Genomic DNA, 20,360 nt, shown 5'->3' with positions numbered 1-20,360 from the left:
ATATCCTCGTATTATGTCTTCCATATTCCCTTATATTTCTATAATTTTTGTTTCTATATTGTTTTCTTTCTTCGAATTTATTTTTATAATATCCATATATTGTATTCTTACTTTCTTTTCTCATATCAAAATCGTATTTGTTTCTGTAATTTAACACTCTTCCTTGTGTGCTATCTTCCGTCTCATCAATCGATAAAAATTTGGACATTATCTCTTGTGTGGTTGAAAAGTTACATGCTTCCAAAATGAATTTAGCTTTTTCTGTGTTGACGTTGCGTTTCATTGTAGCTACTACTGCCTCTGTTGTGTATTTTCTCGCTAGTTCCAATGACATTCCTTCCGCTACGTATGCAACTTTTAGCTGTTCCGCTAATTCTTCAACTTCAGATGCATAGACGTCTGCATCTTTATGTCCTTGTCTTTTCTTCGCCAATTTAGCTATTACCGTCTTTGGACTGTCGCCTCTCAGTTCTCTTTTCAGTACCTCTGCTATTCTTGCGATTGTATCCTCTGTAGTTATAATGTTTCTGGCCTTATTGGTTAATCTTGTCTTTATTAATGTTGTCGCTGTCTCCTCGTGTCCTATCGCTATTTTCTCAAGGAGTTCTAGTGCATCTAAAAATGACTGCAGTTTGCCTGCTTTTCCATCAAACTCGCTGGGTAACACCTTGCTTGCGATATTTAAAAATTCGTTGATTGTAAGAGCCATACTTATTTCTTGCTCTGTGTCGCTATGTTCTTCCTTCTTTATAGGTTGTTGTTTCTTTGTCACAGGTAGAGAAACTGGTTTAAAATCATTTACATTTTGAGTATATTCTTTATCCGAAATTTCCATAATGTTATTATCATTTAAAACTTTTCTATCTCCAGTGAGTCCTTGTATTTGCAATGATTCGGCCGTTTCAATGAAGGTATTTAAATCTTCTTGTCTAATTTGTACTTCTCCATGGTATATAAATTGTAACAAGTCTCTTAGTGCTTCGTAAGTCACGTTTGTCAAAATTACTATAGGATGTTGACAGGGATTTGACATAAAAATTTCTTTAAAATATGGGCTACAAACCGAAAGAACCATTTTATGCGCTTTTATGCATTTTCCTTGTGCTGAAAGCGTTACGTCTACAAAATCTTGACTCTTCCATAATGAATTTATTCCTGAACTCATATTTTCGTGGAAATTGTTCCAACATAATGAAAATTTTTCTGACGCCATGGTCAATTGTCTTTAAAAGTTCTTTTAAATTCGTTTTTCTTCCTTATAAATGTAACAATAATTCTAAATATCCTAATTTATTGTAGCTAAATAGTTAAATAAAAAGTCATATCTGATTTCTTCGTCTATATTAATTGAAGAATTTGTCATCCAAGCATATTCATGTCGTAATTTAATATTTCCGATCTGTCGGTGTATTTTCATGGTCAAATATAAATATTTTTAAAAATATACCTTTAGTAAATAAAATTATATGTCACATATTTGTTTCATTAAAAAATAGAAATAAAAATAAATAGAATTTGATATATAAACAGTTATTTAGCGATAATTAAAAAAAAAATAAATTATATTCTGTACTTTTAAAAGCCATAAAAATTGTGTACTCAACATTCTGAACTTGAATTAGTTAAATTCTTATATTCAAATACTATGTAATAATTTCTGTTAGACTGCATAATTTACATAAGGGATAAAAAATAAAATTTACTTACATAATATATTTCACATATAGTTTTTGATAATTCACATTTGTCCATTTATCCATTTTTCTCATTTATTGTCCATTATCAGGAGCTGGAATTCCGTCGCGGGACTCCTGGCGGGTTTGGTTCGGAATTTGGCGGGAATTTCCTTACCTGCTGATGCATTTTCCACAGTGGGTTCCATATATCATCTATTATGTAAATTTCCATTTAAATTTCCAGTATGTGGTTGGCATTTTTGATTTGTTTCTGCGAATCAGAAAACTCCTTATTCGAAAGGTAGGATCGCCATGTAATAAATAATCTTCACTTATCGTCTTGTATGGTAGATTTATTTAAAACACACTAGATACTCATAGTTTAGTTTATTAGAATCAAGTACAATACTAAATAGTACTCAGTTGACGTTGACTAACTTAGACCGTTCTCTTGATTCTTCATTCTTAACTATATTGATAATAATAATACCCCTAATCCCGTGATTTCCAGCTATTTAACACACGTTAGTTTGTTAACATAATACGTTTGTTATTTGTTAATTGATACACGTTATTTAATAATCTTTCGACTACCTTGCAAATTTCACTAGGTCAGAGTGTGTCCTCGTTACAACGATATTTTCAATGTCGTAAACAAACAATCATCCGTTTAGCAATAAGCAATAAACTGAATTGGGTTACTTAGATCTGATGCTTAATTAAATCCCGTTACAGGGCTTCCCTGGTTTGAGAACCATAACTGTTATAACCACCTTCCAAAAGATAGGAAAGTAGTTCAACATAGGCATAAATTAATTATGTTGGTGACCAGCGAGATTATACTTTTTTAAGGCATCTGCTATGAATGCCATTAGGGCCAGGAGAAGTACTTAGCAGCATTAACATCATTTTCACTTATTAAGATTTTATAGAAAAGTATCCTCACATTCTAGTATCGTACAACGTATATCGCTGTGAAGTAAAGCTAAAAAAATCGTTTCATTTGCTAAGTTTGAGAATGAAGAATTTAAAACGCGTAAGGGTTTTTAACAACACGGACATCCAGGAAAAAACTTTCCGAAAGATTGCGAAAATTGTTGAGCATGGAAAAAACATATAAATGCTGCAGACGAGTCTCGACGATAGACGTTACTGCAGATTTGCAAAAGATAATGTTGCCACATTTGAAAACGTGTTAAAAGGTCTTGTTTACGCAAAGGTTAACAATATACCACGAAAGTTTTATTCTATTAGGTATTCCATTAAGTATATTCAAAAGTACATCAAAATCGTTTGCCATTATATGGCATGAGGCAATCAGTGGTCGAAAAAAGGGGGATGTTGTGAGTACTTTTTTTGTGCTTTTTTAAAATTTTATAGAGATGCTAATAAAACAGTTATCTGGCTTGATACTTGTTGAAGCGAAAATAAAAACTGGTGTTTGTACACTTTTCTTGTAATGATTGTAAATTCTCCTGAAATTAATGCTGAAACCATCGCTCTCATCGCCATATGATTGATGAGACCTTAGAAAATAGAGTGTCGTGGAGGACGAACATAGCGAACTCATAATGGGAAAATCCGAAGAAAAAGAAAAAGACCATCGCTTTCAACTTCTTTGAAGCTGGCCATATATTTATGTTGCAAGATCGCTTTATAATGTGGAACAATTTCTAAGAACACAAAGTAAAACTTATGACTTTCAAGACTTTTGCAATGCAGTCCAAATTTCAAGAAAATCTGTAAAAGTAAAACAAATGAATATTTCAGATTTTTATTAAGGGGTTAATTATTACTCCTAACAAATTATATTAAAAAATGATCTCATCTTTATATTTGGCCAAGTATACTTTCTCATAAAAAAACGTGTTTGTATTACAAGACATCTCATTCCAGCTCAGACACGAAGTTGATTTCTTAAAAAACAAAAAGATTAAACGTATTTTGAAACGCTAAAACGTGGAAATTTCTCCATTACTTTTTAAACGAATGGGATTTCATAAAAAGAAACGTGACAACTCATTCAAGCAACTTAATTCAGAAAACAGAAAAAACTTTTGAATTAATTTGCTTGTGCGTGATGAGTGAGAAACGAAAGATGAAAAATGTATAACAAAAAAACTTGTTTAAAATGTGTGATTGTTAAAACCATTTTGCTGTTTAAAAAATAGTTGTGTATTTACAATATTTTCCTATCTGTTTAAGTATTTACTCTTTAAAACTTAAATATTATAAATGTTTGTTCAAATCATTATAATTATTAGTTCTCCTTAACTTCTACTGCAGTTTCTAAGAAAAAAATGTAAATTGTTGACACACAACTTCTTAGCCAGAATGCAGTAACCATTTTTCTGTAACTTGCCACATTTTTTCTAAGATAACCACACAAGGGGATGTCTTAAATTGCTAGCACTTATGCAGTATCTGCGTTTTTATATTAAAAAATGTGAAATATTTTGTATATTTACCAAAAACTAAGTTTTCTATAAATTCAAAATATTCACTTACACAAAAATTGCTGGAACCTTATTCTATATGAGTCAAATGAGCAAAAGATTAACAAAAAAAAATCTTTTCTTATGCAAAAAAAGTCAGTTGGGCCACTGTGTCGAATAATAAGCTTGTACGAAAACATATAAAAGGATGTCCAAGTATAAGATTTCTCTTTTGATCTCAAAGACGCCTGTCTTTTTTTTTTGAGACGTCAACACAATTAAATAATACACTCTCGTTATTAGAATATTTAAAATAATGTTTGAATGGCTGTTCTGCTTTGAACATTAGCCACTGTATTTTAAGCCATTCTACTTGTATATCTTTCTTCCATTTATTTCGGTTTGTAAGTAACTTTTCTAGTTTGTCAGTACACAATATTTCAGAGGTCATTTTAAATACCTGAAATTTAATATTCTTTTTGGAACTCTTTTCATCCAATCGTCTGACAAAAAAAAATCTTTAAAATATCGTTTTTGTTTTTCGATTACTTTAAAATCTTTGTCGCTTGGCAAATAGGAGTAACCGGAAACTAGAAACTTGTGATCTATGATTGTGGGACTGAAAGTATTGGAGACAGTCATGTATTTACAATTAGATGTCAGTTTAATATTTCGATTTTGACCTCCGCATTAATCGCTGTACAAGGTTAAAGCCGGTGTGGTAACATACGTTTTTACAAATTGTAAAATACAAAAATCAATTTCTTTTGGGCCACGTGAGGCTATGTCTTCATGCCATACATACATGTGTATCTGACCTGTCGTTAGATTGTGGATGCCAAAACAATACCGGCTCGTTTAATCAACCACTCCCGTAGAAATACTAGGAGTAGTTAAAGTTTTCATGAAATCAAATGTAATTACTGTTGTGATATCTTTATCCTTGGGTACATCTTTCTTCATTCCACTTCGTGCTACTTCTGCCTTCCGTAAATTTAACTCTTTTTCTGTTTCCATTCTGCTTTTTTCTACACCTACACAGCTTTTTATTTTCATGTTATCAGCGTTAGATCGTTGGTAAGCGTCAGTAAGAGGATAACGGAAATGAAGAAAAAAATCTTTATTAAATAAATATGTTTAAAAATACGAATTTGGATACCTTCACTTCTGGTTCTTCACTTTGCACATACAAATCAAAAAGTTTTGAGATATTAAAATCAGGTGACAGATACTCTCGATTATGATTTTTGTTGCGGCAATAGTGGGATGTATAATTTGCAAATTTGTTAATGAAATCTTTTATATTTTGAATATCTGTTTCCCTTGTCTTATTCTTAGGGGGAGTGCTTGTCTCTTTTATCCAGTGGCGGAGTGAATAACTCGCGACCTCTTGATTTGTTTATTACAGCTCTGGTGAGCCTTTCATCTGTACTTGTAGAGCTTTTTTGAAAAATGATTTGCAAACAGTTACCATATCACCTGATTCTTTTGGTAATGTATAAATTCGTGTCTTAGAACGTTTATTACGATTTTGAGCTGCTGGATGTCGTCCTTTGTTAACAACATTTACTTGTATATTAATGTAACAAGTATGTAAATTAGAATCATATAAGTTGTAGAAATTTTGGAAAATATTTTTTCTTTCTTCAAGAGATAAAAACAAATGACACTTTCGTGGATAGCTACAAACTTCATGATAAAATTGTTTCTCAGATACAATTCTACCATGAGAATTAAAATATAATTTTGCTGAATTTCTTTCCAGCTTAGACTCAGATCTTTTCCAAAATGACTTATTTTTTTACCTTTTTACCTCTATTCGATGCAGGTTCCATAAGTCCATCTTCTTTGAAGCTTTCCCCAGTTGTAGAAGACTTATCATTAGATGGTGGATGGAAGTCAGACCCAGAATTTGTTTCAAATTCGCGGGGTTTACGAGTACTGGATGTATCCGACAACGGCATTTTTAAACTATAACAAAAATATTCTCTATTAATTAATTCAAGTAATCAATGGTCTTGAAGTTAAAGATTAACCTATATTTTTTGCAACATCGCTTAGAAAACGGGCCTGCTTTATTCATTTTAAGGTTATCATTTTAAAGAAATTAGAATCCTAATTTAAATTTTGAGCTGAGATATTTACAATCATTAATAATATAAAATACAAGATTGCACAAACATAAACCGTATAAAACGCTGATAGTACTGTAAAAAAGGAATGAACGCTAGACAAGAGTGATAGAAACACACAAGACAAGAGTGAGAATATCTAAAATATCATACTGTACACTAGCTTTACTGTCACTTAGGCCACAAATCATATAAAATGTTTACGTAAGCTAACTGTACAACTCACGCCATCTCTTGGTCTACTGTGAAATGTTAGTTGAGCCACTTTGAAATGAAAGATATTTATGATAAAATGCCACCTATTGTACTACCTATCTGAATTATACAAAAAATCAGTTGGGCCACTCTGCTTCTGAGTGACTTAAAACAGGACAGTTTTGCTAAGTAACCTAATTTTTTTCTGTTTAATATTTTATGTAGATACTGGGTTTTGGTTAAGGACAGTATTATAATACGTTAATTTTTATAAATCAATTACGAATTTAAAAAATTCGATACATTTGATACTAGTGGAAAATTGAAATAGCAATCGAAATGATCCACGGGAAGACCAAATTTTCATTATAACCAAATAACAATTAAATATTCGGCATTCAGGAATGCCGTCATTTCAGTATAAGATGTTCGGTGTTTTGTTATGTTGAAAAAGGTCTTTTTACGAATGGACAAAAATACCATGAAATATTATTATTGAACTGGAGAAAAGGCAGAAGAGCATGTTCGAGACTTTGACATTATGATGCACCTGTATATGCGCTAGCCTCTTTAGCGTGACTGTTTCAAAAGGAAGAATTGCAATTATGAATATTAAATTTCATAGAACACATGGCATATCAAAAACACTATTATTTAAAAGAATTATCTAAATACAGATTCAAATAATATTTTAAAATTAGAATAATAAGTAGAAATACATATAATGTAGTAATTTATTAATAATAACAATTAACATTTAATGCATAAATCTCATTTATATCTTGCATTTATATTATTGAACAATCGTAATAAATCACAATAACAAAGGCATAATGACATATTTTTGCTAGATTTATATTTTTATTAAGATTGTATATTTTATTATCTACCTTCTTCTAGCTATAAAAGAACCAAAACTAAAAAACTTTACTTAGACTATTTGAAACGTTAAAGATCAATATAATCTAAGAGATGATGAAGGGGTATATTTTTGTCTCAATTTTGGTAAGTCACATATTAAATAATTTTACTTCATTTTACCATTCCATACATTCTCAAAAGTTCAACATAACCCACCCAATATAATGTAGTTTAAATTATAAAACTGTTGTTTGGTATTTATGTACGGAATACCTCAATTATTTTGGACTTGCACGATTTTTATAGCTTTTGGGTATGGCTACATTTACACCTGACACTTATCTCCGTAAATACATGTCGAAGGTTAGACATAAATTCGCTGTCGTGTTTACATATTGATAGAAATTATTAGAAATGTATGTCATTGATAAGTATATGACACTTCTAAAAATTCTGAAGAATCTTAGATATATGTATGGTCCGTTTACATGTACACAGCTATTTATATTTGGCAGATAGTTGACACAATTATATCCTGTATCGTGTTTCTTTGGAAAGTGTTTATTTTATCTCGCTTTGATGAACACATATGTTTATAAACGCAAAAACGTGGCATGTTTAATTATTCTAAACAGGAAAAGAATGAAAAAACAATTTGTGTGGACTTGGAAGTGTATTCTGAGATGCAAGAAATACGGTAACTTTAACCAGTTAACGTCTGAGCTTATTATTGAGGATCCAGCATACTTTTCGAACTTTTTAATAGAATAAAGCTTGCTGATTTCGAAAGATTTGCTTGTAAAATAGGTTTCAATATGTCAAAGGAAGTGACTCCATAGCAAATATTCTAAAGAAACAAATTATTTAGACATTGCTACACGACACGCGCACAGTGAGGTGCAAATGTTTTCATTTTGGATACTGTTGTCTGAAAGTTTAGAATCATGAAATTACTGCATTTAATGTTATTGAAAATACTTGAAATTTGAAGTCACCAATTCAGATATCCTATTTTCCAATAAATCTAAATACACCGAACCGTTTAAGTTTCCTTCAATGAAAAAGGGACCAGTTATTTTGTCGCCCATTATTCCAGCCAATTTGTTAAGTTTTTTTTGGACAATGTGTGTGGTATTCACGCATCCAACGAGGATTGTTATGTGACCAGTATCTACAATCATACCGATTTACGTTTCCGATAATTAAAAAAGTGTTCTCTTCGCAAACCATAAAATGACTTGGAAAGATTTTGGAGACATTAGTTGGACTTTTCACAAAGAAGCACACAACTAAAACGAAAAGAGATATACAAAGGTACGTGGGTCTCTCCAGATGGAAGGACGGTGAATCAAATAGATCATGTTATGATTGAAAGTAAATATACGAATATCGTTCGGAAGGTAAGAAGTATGAGAGGAGCTGAAATTGATTCAGACCATTACCACGTTAAAGTCACATGTGGGAGGAGGCTGGAAGAAAAAGAGAAATCAAACAATAAAACGAAGAGAAAGTACAATATTGAAAAACTTAAGGAAGTAGAAATAAAAAATAAATATGACGAAGAAATAAATAAAATTCTACAAAAATGTGACCAAAATTTAGAGACAGATCAAGCCTGGGAACAAATTAAATCTGCCGTATGAGAAGCTAGCGAAAAAATAGATAAGTGCGACTCCAAGAGAAGTACAAACAAAGATTGGTTTGACGAAGCGTGCCAGGCGATAGCAAAGGAAAAGAAGAAGATCAGACAACAAATATTAACAGATAACAGAGAGTGTACAAAAACAAGAATAGAAGAGACAAGAAGAAACAAGTGTAGAAGGAAAAAGAGATATCACAATGAGTTGAAATTAAAAGAGATAGAAGAGAAATATATGCATATGGGTAAACACTCGTTAAATGTTGTTAGATTTACTTTGAGTTACATTTTTTAAAATTTGATGTTTAAGTTACAACAGGAATAGATTACATGACAATTTATGACTCCTATGGAGTTTGCTAGTCCTGGTAAACATACACAACTGGTAACCCCTTAGTAGTCATTAGGAATTTTTAAAAACTAGTAATCGCGTTGAGAACTATTACTTGTATGAATCACTAACGAATTAATACCTGCGATATTTAGCATCGTGTTAACAACTACCTTTCGCCAACATCTTGTTTTTCAAAAAACATCATAGGAGGAGCTGTGTCTTTATTTATAGTATCGTCATCATGCAAATTGAAACAAGCAATACAACTTTCTTCGTTTTTTTAGGTACATGTATCGATCGCTAAATGCAAACATGCTTAAAGTAATTCAGGTAGTAGTTCCCTTTTGTTCTTTTTAATAATCCCCATATCAGTTAATCCAAACTCTCTTTTAAAACATCAACCAGAGGAATGATAACGAACCAAATATCTAGCGTTAAGAAACATATTCTTTTTACAACTTCGTCTGATGAATTGTCTACAGTAAATGGGCTATCTGACGACGCACATAAACCTCTATATTTAATGTGTAATACATTTTGGCAACACAGAAACTAAAAATTTTAACCCCATGCTTCGAAGGTGTGCTTGAAATATATTGTATCGAAAGGCAATTCCCCAAAAAACCGAAAAGCATTTCATTGCACGTTACAAATTCCGAAAGGTTATATCCCGATTTTCTACGAATTTGTCAAAAAATACTTGGATGGCGGCCATCTTATCCAGTATCCTACACGGTCGATCTTATCATCAAATCTGATGCATCTTACATGAAACCTAGATCGTAATACGAACATACCTAGTCTAAATATTTTGATACTTTCCCCATTAGTTTACCATATATCTTCTGTATTCTGGCGATGGGCTTTATATATGTCCCTGCCAAATATAAAAGGCCTATTAGAGATCAAATTTCCGATGGGATTGTAAACTTTGTATCCCTCTCCCTTGAGAAATTGATTACTATAGTTTCAATATATTTATTAGTGTTGTACACAAAGATGTAAATCATGTCATCATTAATAAAATATCTTAATATTTCATAAATGTATTTTGTAATTCTATTGGACCTAGGTAAATGTTTTATTAAATTAGTCTTGCTTATAGGTACTCTTTCGTTGCTTCTTGGATGATTTCTTCACAGTGTACCATTTTTGGCCCTAAAAACACTTTCTTCTTATGTAAGATTTAGTAAAATATCTCCTATTTCCTGTGAATCCTGTACTTGTTGTTCGCTTTTCGAATCTTAAGTCCTTTTATCAATAACTTTCGTATTTACTTCATTTTGGTCATAATTGTCACCATCTTCTATACCCAACGTAAAGAATATGATTCATCCGGAATTTCTAACCGCAGTAAAACAAAAAGAGGTATACTTAAAATATTACTAAAGAATAAGACAAAAGTATAATAGCATATTTAAAAAATTAGAGTTTATACATACCTTACGGTGACAAAAAACGCAATAAAACGATTTATAAAATCTATAAAAACTTTTAAGTCTGACCAGACGCGCAAAATGTATGGGCTGTATTATCGAATAACTAAGCTAGTGAAAGCTGTGATTGCCAAATGTAAATTTTTGCCGAAATATTAGTAATTTGTAATAGGTACGTTCTTTTTGATCACATACTGGCTAAAGGAAAAGCCGCAGTTAGAATGCAGTGTTGATCTTATGACGTGCAGCCATGCCGCTCGTATTGGCACAGTGGTAGGTGTGTGATTTTTCGAAAAATGTAATTTGCCTGGATTGGTATGACACGTTATTCAAAAAAGGCAATGTTTTCATTGTCTTTCGGCAAGTTTGGAATTAACGTCTTCTCAAATCATTCTTTATGTAGGTCTCCATGCATTTCGTCGTGGTAATCAGCGGTTTCCTTCTTGGTCAAGAAAGTTAATTCGGCCCATGCCACAAAACCGGTTTTGCTTGCAGCATGGAGAAGAAAAAAACAAAGGACCTCTTTGGGTTGGAGCTTTCAGTCTAGTAGAGAGCCCTTTTATGAAGGCATCTCGTAGATTCTTGATCGTTGTGTCCCTCCACTCCTTTTTGATTGAAGCACCGACGTTAGTCCTAGACTCATCGGTATAAATAAGCTTTATATTATCCTTCTTTCTTAAAGTTTTTATTTGTGTGAGGTACTTGTGTCTCCAGAATATATTTTTTCTTTCCATCATTATCAAATCTCGACCTCTTTTACCATATTCAAAACTTATGTCAATTAGTAGCGTACGAGTTGTGGTTTTTAAAAAAGGTGGTATCTCCTCAGAATTCTTAACTCTGCTTATTATGCTGTCAAAGGTTGGTGATATGTTGTCAAAAAAAAATGAATTTTCCTTATTCGAGATTTCACTCCCTCATCGTAAGTATTCTTACGTGAATTGGACTGCAAGCTGTTTTTCTTCCTTTTTTGTACCGGTTTTAGTTCACCTTGCTTGGCCTCTTCGCGGATGTCACTCACACCGCACATCGAAACTTTTTCCACAGTAATAGTCAAGCTGTGAGCATTTTTTAAGTGCAGATGATAGTTCAATACATATAAAACCACACGTTTTACTTTTGCACACTAAGAGTCATACCCTGTTTGAAATTAACGACAAATATTAGCAACGGCTCCATGATGTAAGTACTTTCATCTGCTTGTGAAAATAAAATAGAACTGAGTTTTCATAGTTTTTGCCAACAAGTTTTTGATCTAATGGTCAGTTCTCAAATCGACAAAGAAACATGTTTTCTTTGCGTAAACAATGGGGATTAAAACTCATTTGCTTCTCCTAATGACCTTATAATGATCTTTATTTCCCAAAGAATGTGTTTACAATGGAAGCTTGTAATGGAAAAATTAATAAATATAGATAATTATCGACAATGAGTTTTTGATATATTTTACTTTTTTTACAGTATTTTTCTTCATGTTATTGTTTCGTTCGAGAATGCAAATCTCTTATTTATACATCGATCTTTGAATCATGCTTTAGTTGAAACAATAATGATAGACATCCGGTCTTGATGCGCTGCTCGGGACAAACCTGCAACGTGATCGGCCTTTCCCCCGTAAGAAATACATTGCCTACCTTACCTGCACTGCATTTTAACTATGGCTTCTATATAATATATATAACAAGCGAGTCTTCTACAGCTGGCGCTGCTTCTCGCATCCTAATTTCCAGCGTTTCCTGTCGAAGCAATCTTCAGTTGTTAAATCTCTGGCGGTCATTGCATCGTCGATATCGTCTCTAAAGGATCGTCTTGGTCTACCTCGTTTTCTTCTAGTTGGCGGAGTCCATTCTTCTATTTTTTTTGGCCATCTATTTTCAGGCATTCTCTGAAGGTGTCCATACCAGTTAAGTCTTTTGGCTTCGATTGTGTCTATTATGTCTAGATCGATTTCCATTTCTTTCCGAATATCTTCGTTTCTCACCCTATCAAGTCTAGTGAGCTGGCAACATCGTCTCCAGTAGTTCATTTCCATGGCCTTAATTTTTTATTTGCTTCTTTGGTTTATTTCCCAGAGTTCGGCGCCGTACAGCCCAATACTTTCTATTATTGTTTTATAGATTCTTCTTTTATTTTCTTTTGTCATTTTTTTTATTCCATAATAGTCCGTGTAGCTGTCTGGTGGCTGATCTTGCTTGGCCAATCCTGGAGTGTATTTCTTCGCTACTTCCTGCTTTTGATGTTATTTGGACTCCCAAGTATTTAAAATTGTCTGTTGGTTTTATAGTTCCCATTTCGATTTGTAGGCTTTCTGGTTTTTCTCCTACAACTAAGTACTCAGTTTCTTGTATATTAATTGTGAGGCCCCATTTGGTATACTCATCTTCCAGTTTTTTAAGCATGTAGCCTACATCACTCTCGTCTTCAGCTAGAATGGCTTGGTCGTCAGCGAAGTGTATCGTGTACAATCTATCATCTCCGATTGGGATGCCCATATTGCAGCACTTTCTTCTCCACACTGAGAGTGCCTCATTTAGATATATTTTGAAGAGTGTAGGTGCTATGCAGCAGCCTTGCTTTAGGCCCTTACTAATAGGAATTTCTTTAGTTAATCTATTTCCAGTTTTAATGTTTGCCGTCATATTTTTGTAGAGTTGTTGTACTGCTTGTATATTTTTTTTGCTTATTCCTTGTTTTTCCATTGCTACCCAAAGCGTTGAAAGTGGTACACTATCGTATGCCTTTGTCAGATCTATAAAGACTATATGAGTTGAAAGGTTGTGGGCTAATCTTTTCTCGATAACTTGCTTTAGAGAGAATATACTGTCCATACAGGATCTGCCTGCACAAAAGCCATTCTGTTCTTCAACATCTGTCATCTCTTTTTCAATTTTGTTTTTTATTATTTTTCCATACAGTCTTGAGAGTGAATTTATGACACTTAGCCCCCTGTAGTTTGAACAATTCTTTCTATCTCCTTTTTGTAGATGTTGTTAATATGTGCTTTTGTCCACTCCGGTGGTAAGTCGTGTCCATTATAGAATAAGGTGAAGACATACGCCAGTAATTCCTGTAATACTTGTGGGCTATGTTTGTATATGTATATGGCTTCTATATTAGTTAAGAATTGATATAAATTTTTAAGGTAAATCGATTTTCAAATATTGTAATATACAGGACTTAAATTATTAGTACCCAAGACGTTGGATAATAAATCGTAGCAGATGTTAGGTTTGGATAATTTGTATTTTATTGCAAGCAATATTAGGTGTGTATTAAAATAAATATTTTACTTTTAGTTGCTGTTTACCTTGGTCAAAGGTTTTTCTTACCAGCCTAAATTGAGCGATAGATATTATGACAGATATCGTGAAGACCAGCAATACCTAGATGACCGATTTCCTTTACTACCTCGTTTATCACTACTTCCTGATTATGACGAACTCCTTAGACTACTTCAACGACTTCGTCTCTTGGCTGCTAAGTTCAATGTAGTAGATCTACCGCCGACATCTCCTCCTACCTTCCAGTATTATCCAACTACTACTTTCCCTGGCCAAAACCGGTACAACCTTCGTCAATGCAATAACTGCACTATTCCCTATTAAACATAATATGGTATTAATCGTAGTATGGATTTGTAATATATCTCATTAAAAATTGTTTGTTTTATTTTAAATAGATAAACAAAATTTAGACTACATGGCAATTTAAATGAAGAAATACGTTACATAGAATGACAATAAAAAACTAGTAAATAAGAAAGAGGAACCACAGACAAATTTGGTCTTGAAAATTCTAAGTTAAAATTAATGAAAGAAAGATGATATTTTACAGATATGGACGATAAAGAAATACTTGCCATAATGATATGACATTAGATCAAGAAATATAAAAAAAACCAAAGAATTCACCAGAAATGTAGTTAATAGGATTCTGAAGGTATTTTCTTATAGAATATTTATTTTATCTTCTATCTATATAATTCTCTCTCTCGCGCATCTGCTGTCAATTTTCACAAAAGGGTTTGGACAACTGCACCCACTTCAACCGCAACTGCACTCATGTTTTAATTCTCCGTAACATACCGGCAGCCTTGAAACGTGTTAACACTTTCAACTATGTCCTGTGCTTCAGTCGGTAATATACAAAGTTTTGATACAGGTCGTTTAAACATTTTATTGTTTATGCGGACTGTTACCACTCGCACTACTCCATCAGTTCCTGGATGAACTTGTTCGACCTTAGCCATTGGCCAACTTAGGGTTGGAGTCTGTTCATCTATCACTAGGACAATATCTCCTGGTTTGATGGTTCTCTCGGAATGTTGTTTCCACTTGCTTCTGATTTGTAGTTCATCAAGATATTCTCTCTTCCATCTTCTCCAAAAATGCTGGAGCATTTTTTTAATCGCTCGAAACGCTTGAGACGATTTTCTGGTATCTAACTGACATCTCTGTCTGGCAGCGAAACTAGACTTCTTCCCAGAAGAAGGTGAGCGGGAGTCAAAGGATTTAACTGATCAGGAGAGGATGTTATAGGGCACAAAGGACGTGAATTAAGCATTGATTCGACTTGAACCAGTACTGTATGAAATTCTTCTAGATTTAAATGTGCTTCTCCCACAACCCTCTTAAAATGAAAGTTAAAACTCTTAACCCCGGCTTCCCAGATCCCTCCGAAATTTGGCGCTCTGGAAGGTATGAAATGCCAATCTATTCCTTGCTCGGTGAAGTAACTATTGAATTCTTCCGATATCGCTTGATTTTTGAAAAAGTTATTAAGACTTTGTAGTTCCTTTTTTGCACCTACATATGTTTTTCTATTATCTGAATAAACCTTACTTGGTTTTCCACGTCTGCTCACAAATCGTCTGAAAGCAGCTAGAAAACAAGCAGTGGTTAGATCAGATGTAACCTCTAGGTGCACAGCCTTTGTCGACAAACATACAAATATACATACATAGCTTTTTATTAATTTAGAACCTCTAGTCAATCGATATTTTAACAAAAACGGACCAGCGAAATCCGTTCCTATATTAATGAAAGGTAAATATTGTGTTATTCGTGTAGCTGGTAATTCTCCCATAACGTAATTACCAGGTATAGGTTTTGCTCTAATGCATGAGATACAGTTCCTGACAATTCCCTTGCAAATATTACGTCCAGATATTGGACGTAATATTTGCAAGGGAATTGTAAATTATTGGATATTTTTTATCGTATTCGTAGGTTAACTTCTGCAACCGGCCACCCACTCGGATAATACCATTCTCTAAAAATGGGTTCAAAGATAATAAGGTACTATTGCGTTTCAATCTTAAACCCATACTTAATCTTTCAAAGTCTTCAGGAAAAGACTCCTTTTGTGCCAAGGTTACTAATACGTCGAGTGCGTCTCTTAATTCACTACTAGTAAATAAGCCCCCCTCTTTTTTCCTTATCGCATAAATCTTTCACCTTTAGCCTTAATTGACAATTGAATATAAATCTCGCAATATACGCTGTTACTCGAATAAGTTTATTCAAATTTGATAAACTTGTGAACAAATTAAAATTAGCAATTAATATTGAGTGATGAGCAGTAGCCTTTTGCTCTGGTAAGCCTTCAAAATTTAGAATTTTACTAGATATAAATTCTTTTAGATCATTTGTAGTTAGCCAACTAGGACCATTCCACCACAAGTTTGACATAAGTTTCTCATCAATGCTCATATCCCTAGAGATGAGATCCGCGGGATTTTGATCAGTCGCTACATAATACCAGTCACTCACATCTGTTAGTTGTTGAATTTAATTTAACACGATTTGCTACAAATAATTTCCACTTACTAGCTGGACCTTTTATCCATGATAATGCTATCTGTGAATCCGAATAAAAATAGCACTTATCAAACTTAATTTGTAAATCCTTTATTGTTCTCTGTGCCAGCTGTGCTAATAGCAACGAAGCACATAGCTCTAATCGCGGTATAGTTAATAACGTTTTAACTGGTGCCTAATTAGTCTAGTTTGGATATATATTGGCCTAATTGAACTTTACACCTAATATATATACAACAACCATAAGCCTTTTGGCTAGCATCGCCAAATCCATGCAATTCCACAGATACATATGTAGACACTGTGACCATTCTGGGTATGGTAAGATAAGTAATCTTCATTAAGTCGTCCTTGAAATTCAACCATACATTAACTATCTCTTCGGGAAGATTCTCATCCCAATTAAACCGCCCTTGCCATAGCGATTGCATTAATAATTTCAAAACTATTACAATAGGACCGAGTAGACCTAGAGGGTAGAGGGTCAAAAATCTGCGAAATAGACGACAATATAACGTGTTTCGTGATAGCTTGGTAAGTTTTAAATACTGGCAAGGAATATTTTATGGAATCAGATTCAGAGTCCCATAATATCCCTAATGTCTTGTTCGTCTTTTCATTGTTTATATTTAAGACACTTAATTCCAAGCTCGTATCTACTTGGAATTTTGTCAATAATCGTCTTTTGGTACATAGCCATTTTCTGAGTTGAAATCCTGCACTCACTAAAATGGATGTCACTTGTGCTGGTAAAGTCAGTAATTCATGCTAACTATCTACTCCTTCTAAATAACCATCCATATAGAAAGACCTTTTTATCGATTCACTCGCTTTAGGATTACCCTTTTCATGTTTACTTGCTAATTGTGTTAGACAGCGTACAGCTAAATAAGGAGCTGAAGCCGTACCGTACGTCACTGTGTTCAGCTGATAACATTTTAAGTCATCGGTTGCGTTTTGTCTCCAAAATATTCTCTGTAGTTGACGTTGTTCGGGAGATACGTAAATCATTCGATATATCTTTGATATTTCTGCAGTCATAACAAATTGATAGTTTCGAAATCGGAGCACTATTGAAAAAAGATCATCTTGCAAGGTCGGTCCCACACATTGTACCTCATAAAATGACAGACCGGATTCCGATTTCATTGAAGCATCAAATACTACTCGAACACGTGTAGTTTTACTTGTTTCGCGAACAACTGCATGATGAGGCATATAGTAAGCTAATTGTTGCTCTCCTTCTTCATCAATCGCACTCATATGTCCCGATTTTAAGTACTCTTGCATAAACATATCATAATCGCATTTTATTCTTTTATTTCCCAGAATTTCAACAATATTTTATCAATCGCCTGCTCCTGGCTTAACTCGCTGGAAAAATTGCTAGCATGCTTTTCTACCTGGCTAGACGTTGAGCTTATCACGCCGCCCAAGATCCATCCTAATTTTGTCGCTTGTAGAACAACTTTGCTATCTTCTAATTGAATCCCGTCCAATTGTAATATTTCCGAGAATACAGATGATTCTATTAACAGATCAATTTCTCTCGCTCGATTGTAAGTATGGTCAGCCAATTTAATATTCTTTGGTATTTTTAAAATGTTTTTATTAAATGAGGTGGTAGGTAGCTTGTCGGTAATATTTTTTAACACTAAACAATCAATAACTGAATTAAAATCGCTTGTAGAAGAAGATATATTTAGCTTCACTCGATTTTTTAACTTGGATATCGCTTGCCCTACTCCTATTAGTTTAAAATTAACTGACTTCATAGTTATATTTAATTTTTCACAAAATCTCCTTGTTACAAAGTTGCTTTGCGATCCATTGTCCAACAGAGCCCTACACTCATGTACATTGCCTTGGCTGTCCTTAATATTGACCAAGGCTGTTGACAGAAGCACTTGTGATGTCATAATTTTCTCGCTAAAACAAGTATGACTACTTTCTACTTGTGTATTGTTATGATTTTCACATGTACTTTGTAATGTTCGATTGTCATTGTAAAATGTTCTACAATTATCGCTAGATTGTTTATGATATTTATTTTCTCTTGTATTATCGCTAGATGCCCTAGTATCCCTAGAACTATTGACATGTAGAAGACTGTTATGTCGACCTCCGCAAGCTTTACAACCTGAATGCCGACAACTCATAATAACATGTCCGGGTCTCAAACAATTCTTACATAGATTTAATTTACGAATCTCAGGTAACCGCATAGCTGGGGATAAGTTTAAAAACTTTTCACATCGAAAAATAGTATGTTTTCCTTTACAAAAATAACAACTTACCGCACGTGATCCCGCTTGATAAGTACTTACAAATGCATTCCTTTTATTCTTATTGAATTTGTTATTAAAACCTTTAAATTGAACTTTTTCTTTTATATTATCATGAACTACATTTGAAACTTCAAGCTTCAAGGTCATTAGGTGCTCTGCATCATCCCTATTTCTCTTATTATGTGGTGCATGTTTACCACGTTTATCCAAAATGGATGTTTCCGTATATACTTTTCTGTTTAGAGCATTTGTTATTTTGCTATCGCTAACATCTAAGACGTTTTTAAAACATTCTTTACATACTTTTTGGTCATTTCCATCTTAATTATGTAATCTTCACTCCTCGTCTTCTGTTTCGTTGATGTTTCCTTCTTTATATATATATATATATATATATATATATATATTTTCTTTTTCTTTTTGCAGATTCAACAGCAATGTGACCAATTATCTTTAGATATCAAATCTAGCAAATAAAAATTTTGAAATATTTGCTGTTGACGACAAACTTCCTGGTTTGCATACTTTTGGACGAACAGTCTCACCTTTATCTGAAACATGTTGTTTTTCCTTGAAAACTTTTTGTTTTCTTACAAACTGTTTGGTCAACTTGGGATTTGACTTTCGTTTTCACATGATAACGTAAAGCCAGAATGGTGTATACAACAATATATTATAAATTATACATACCTGTTGTCTCACTATCACTTTCACTAGGCTATTACTCTTCTTTTTCTTCATGACAATCGGAAAAAGAACCAACATTACTCAACAGCTCGGCCATCTTTAATCCTGTATAGGCACGTCTGGCGTTTAACGAAAGTGATATGTAGAGGTGCACTGAACTTAAAAATTACAAGTTTGTTGGATAGGTACCTCTGTCTCTGAGCCACTATAAAATATACGACATATAGAGGTGCACAGGCCTGACATAGGCAGTATTTTGCCAACTAATTTATATTATAAGTGCAATTTCCATGTGTCTTAAGCAAATGGTTTATAATCAATGGAGACTTTTAGAATCAGAACAAGAACCAAAGTTTAAGACTTCATTGAAAGAATCACGACGCTAAAGTGAAACTGGAGAGAGCACTTAGCTAGAACACAAGATGCACGGTGGACAAGACGAATCATAGAATGGAGGCCCAGAACCAGAACAAGGGCCAACGACGTAAAAAGGCCTATGCCTATCAGCGATTGCCTGATTAATGATTAAGCCACAACTAATAATTGTAATGAAAATAATATTTTAAAATTGATACGTATTTAACGTTTCGACTTCCACTCCAGAAATCGTTTTCAAAAAAGATTATTTTAAAATAGTGACCTGCTACTATAACCAATAGTTGTTCGCGGTTATTGTTTTCCAAAAACAACCACCAAACAACTATTGGTTATAATATCAGTTCACTATTTTAAAATAATATTTTTTGAAAATGATTTCCGGAGTGAAAATCGAAACGTCTAATAACAATTACAAAATGATATTTTCATTACAATCAACTATGGCTTAATCCTGTATAAATATAATATTTAATTTAGACA

The 20,360-nt window shown here is 33.2% G+C and overlaps 2 protein-coding genes and 1 long non-coding RNA gene across 3 annotated transcripts; 1 reads left to right on the top strand and 2 right to left on the bottom strand.

Moving 5' to 3' along the window:
• Window positions 1-7,337: 7,337 nt before the first annotated feature.
• Window positions 7,338-14,365, top strand: LOC140438686 (uncharacterized). Its single transcript, XR_011950577.1, has 2 exons — window positions 7,338-7,443; window positions 14,005-14,365. It is a non-coding gene; the product is annotated as an uncharacterized lncRNA (long non-coding RNA).
• Window positions 14,366-15,148: 783 nt separating this feature from the next.
• Window positions 15,149-15,793, bottom strand: LOC140439855 (uncharacterized). Its single transcript, XM_072530047.1, has one exon. The coding sequence runs from the start codon at window positions 15,791-15,793 to the stop codon at window positions 15,149-15,151; it is 645 nt and encodes a 214-aa protein (XP_072386148.1).
• A 1,502-nt stretch (window positions 15,794-17,295) lies between these two features.
• LOC140439769 (uncharacterized) lies at window positions 17,296-17,823 on the bottom strand. Its single transcript, XM_072529943.1, has one exon. It carries the CDS (start codon window positions 17,821-17,823, stop codon window positions 17,296-17,298), a length of 528 nt encoding a protein of 175 aa, XP_072386044.1.
• Between the last annotated feature and the right edge of the window lie 2,537 nt (window positions 17,824-20,360).

This window comes from Diabrotica undecimpunctata, chromosome 1 (genome assembly GCF_040954645.1).
Source record: "Diabrotica undecimpunctata isolate CICGRU chromosome 1, icDiaUnde3, whole genome shotgun sequence".
Lineage (NCBI taxonomy): Eukaryota > Metazoa > Arthropoda > Insecta > Coleoptera > Chrysomelidae > Diabrotica > Diabrotica undecimpunctata.
This window is presented reverse-complemented; position numbering and strand designations above follow the sequence as displayed.

Excerpts from the sequence above, each read along its gene's own strand:
- LOC140439769 (XM_072529943.1), bottom strand. The coding sequence starts at position 17,823 with ATGTTTATGCAAGAGTACTTAAAATCGGGACATATGAGTGCGATTGAT.
- LOC140439855 (XM_072530047.1), bottom strand. The coding sequence starts at position 15,793 with ATGGGAGAATTACCAGCTACACGAATAACACAATATTTACCTTTCATT.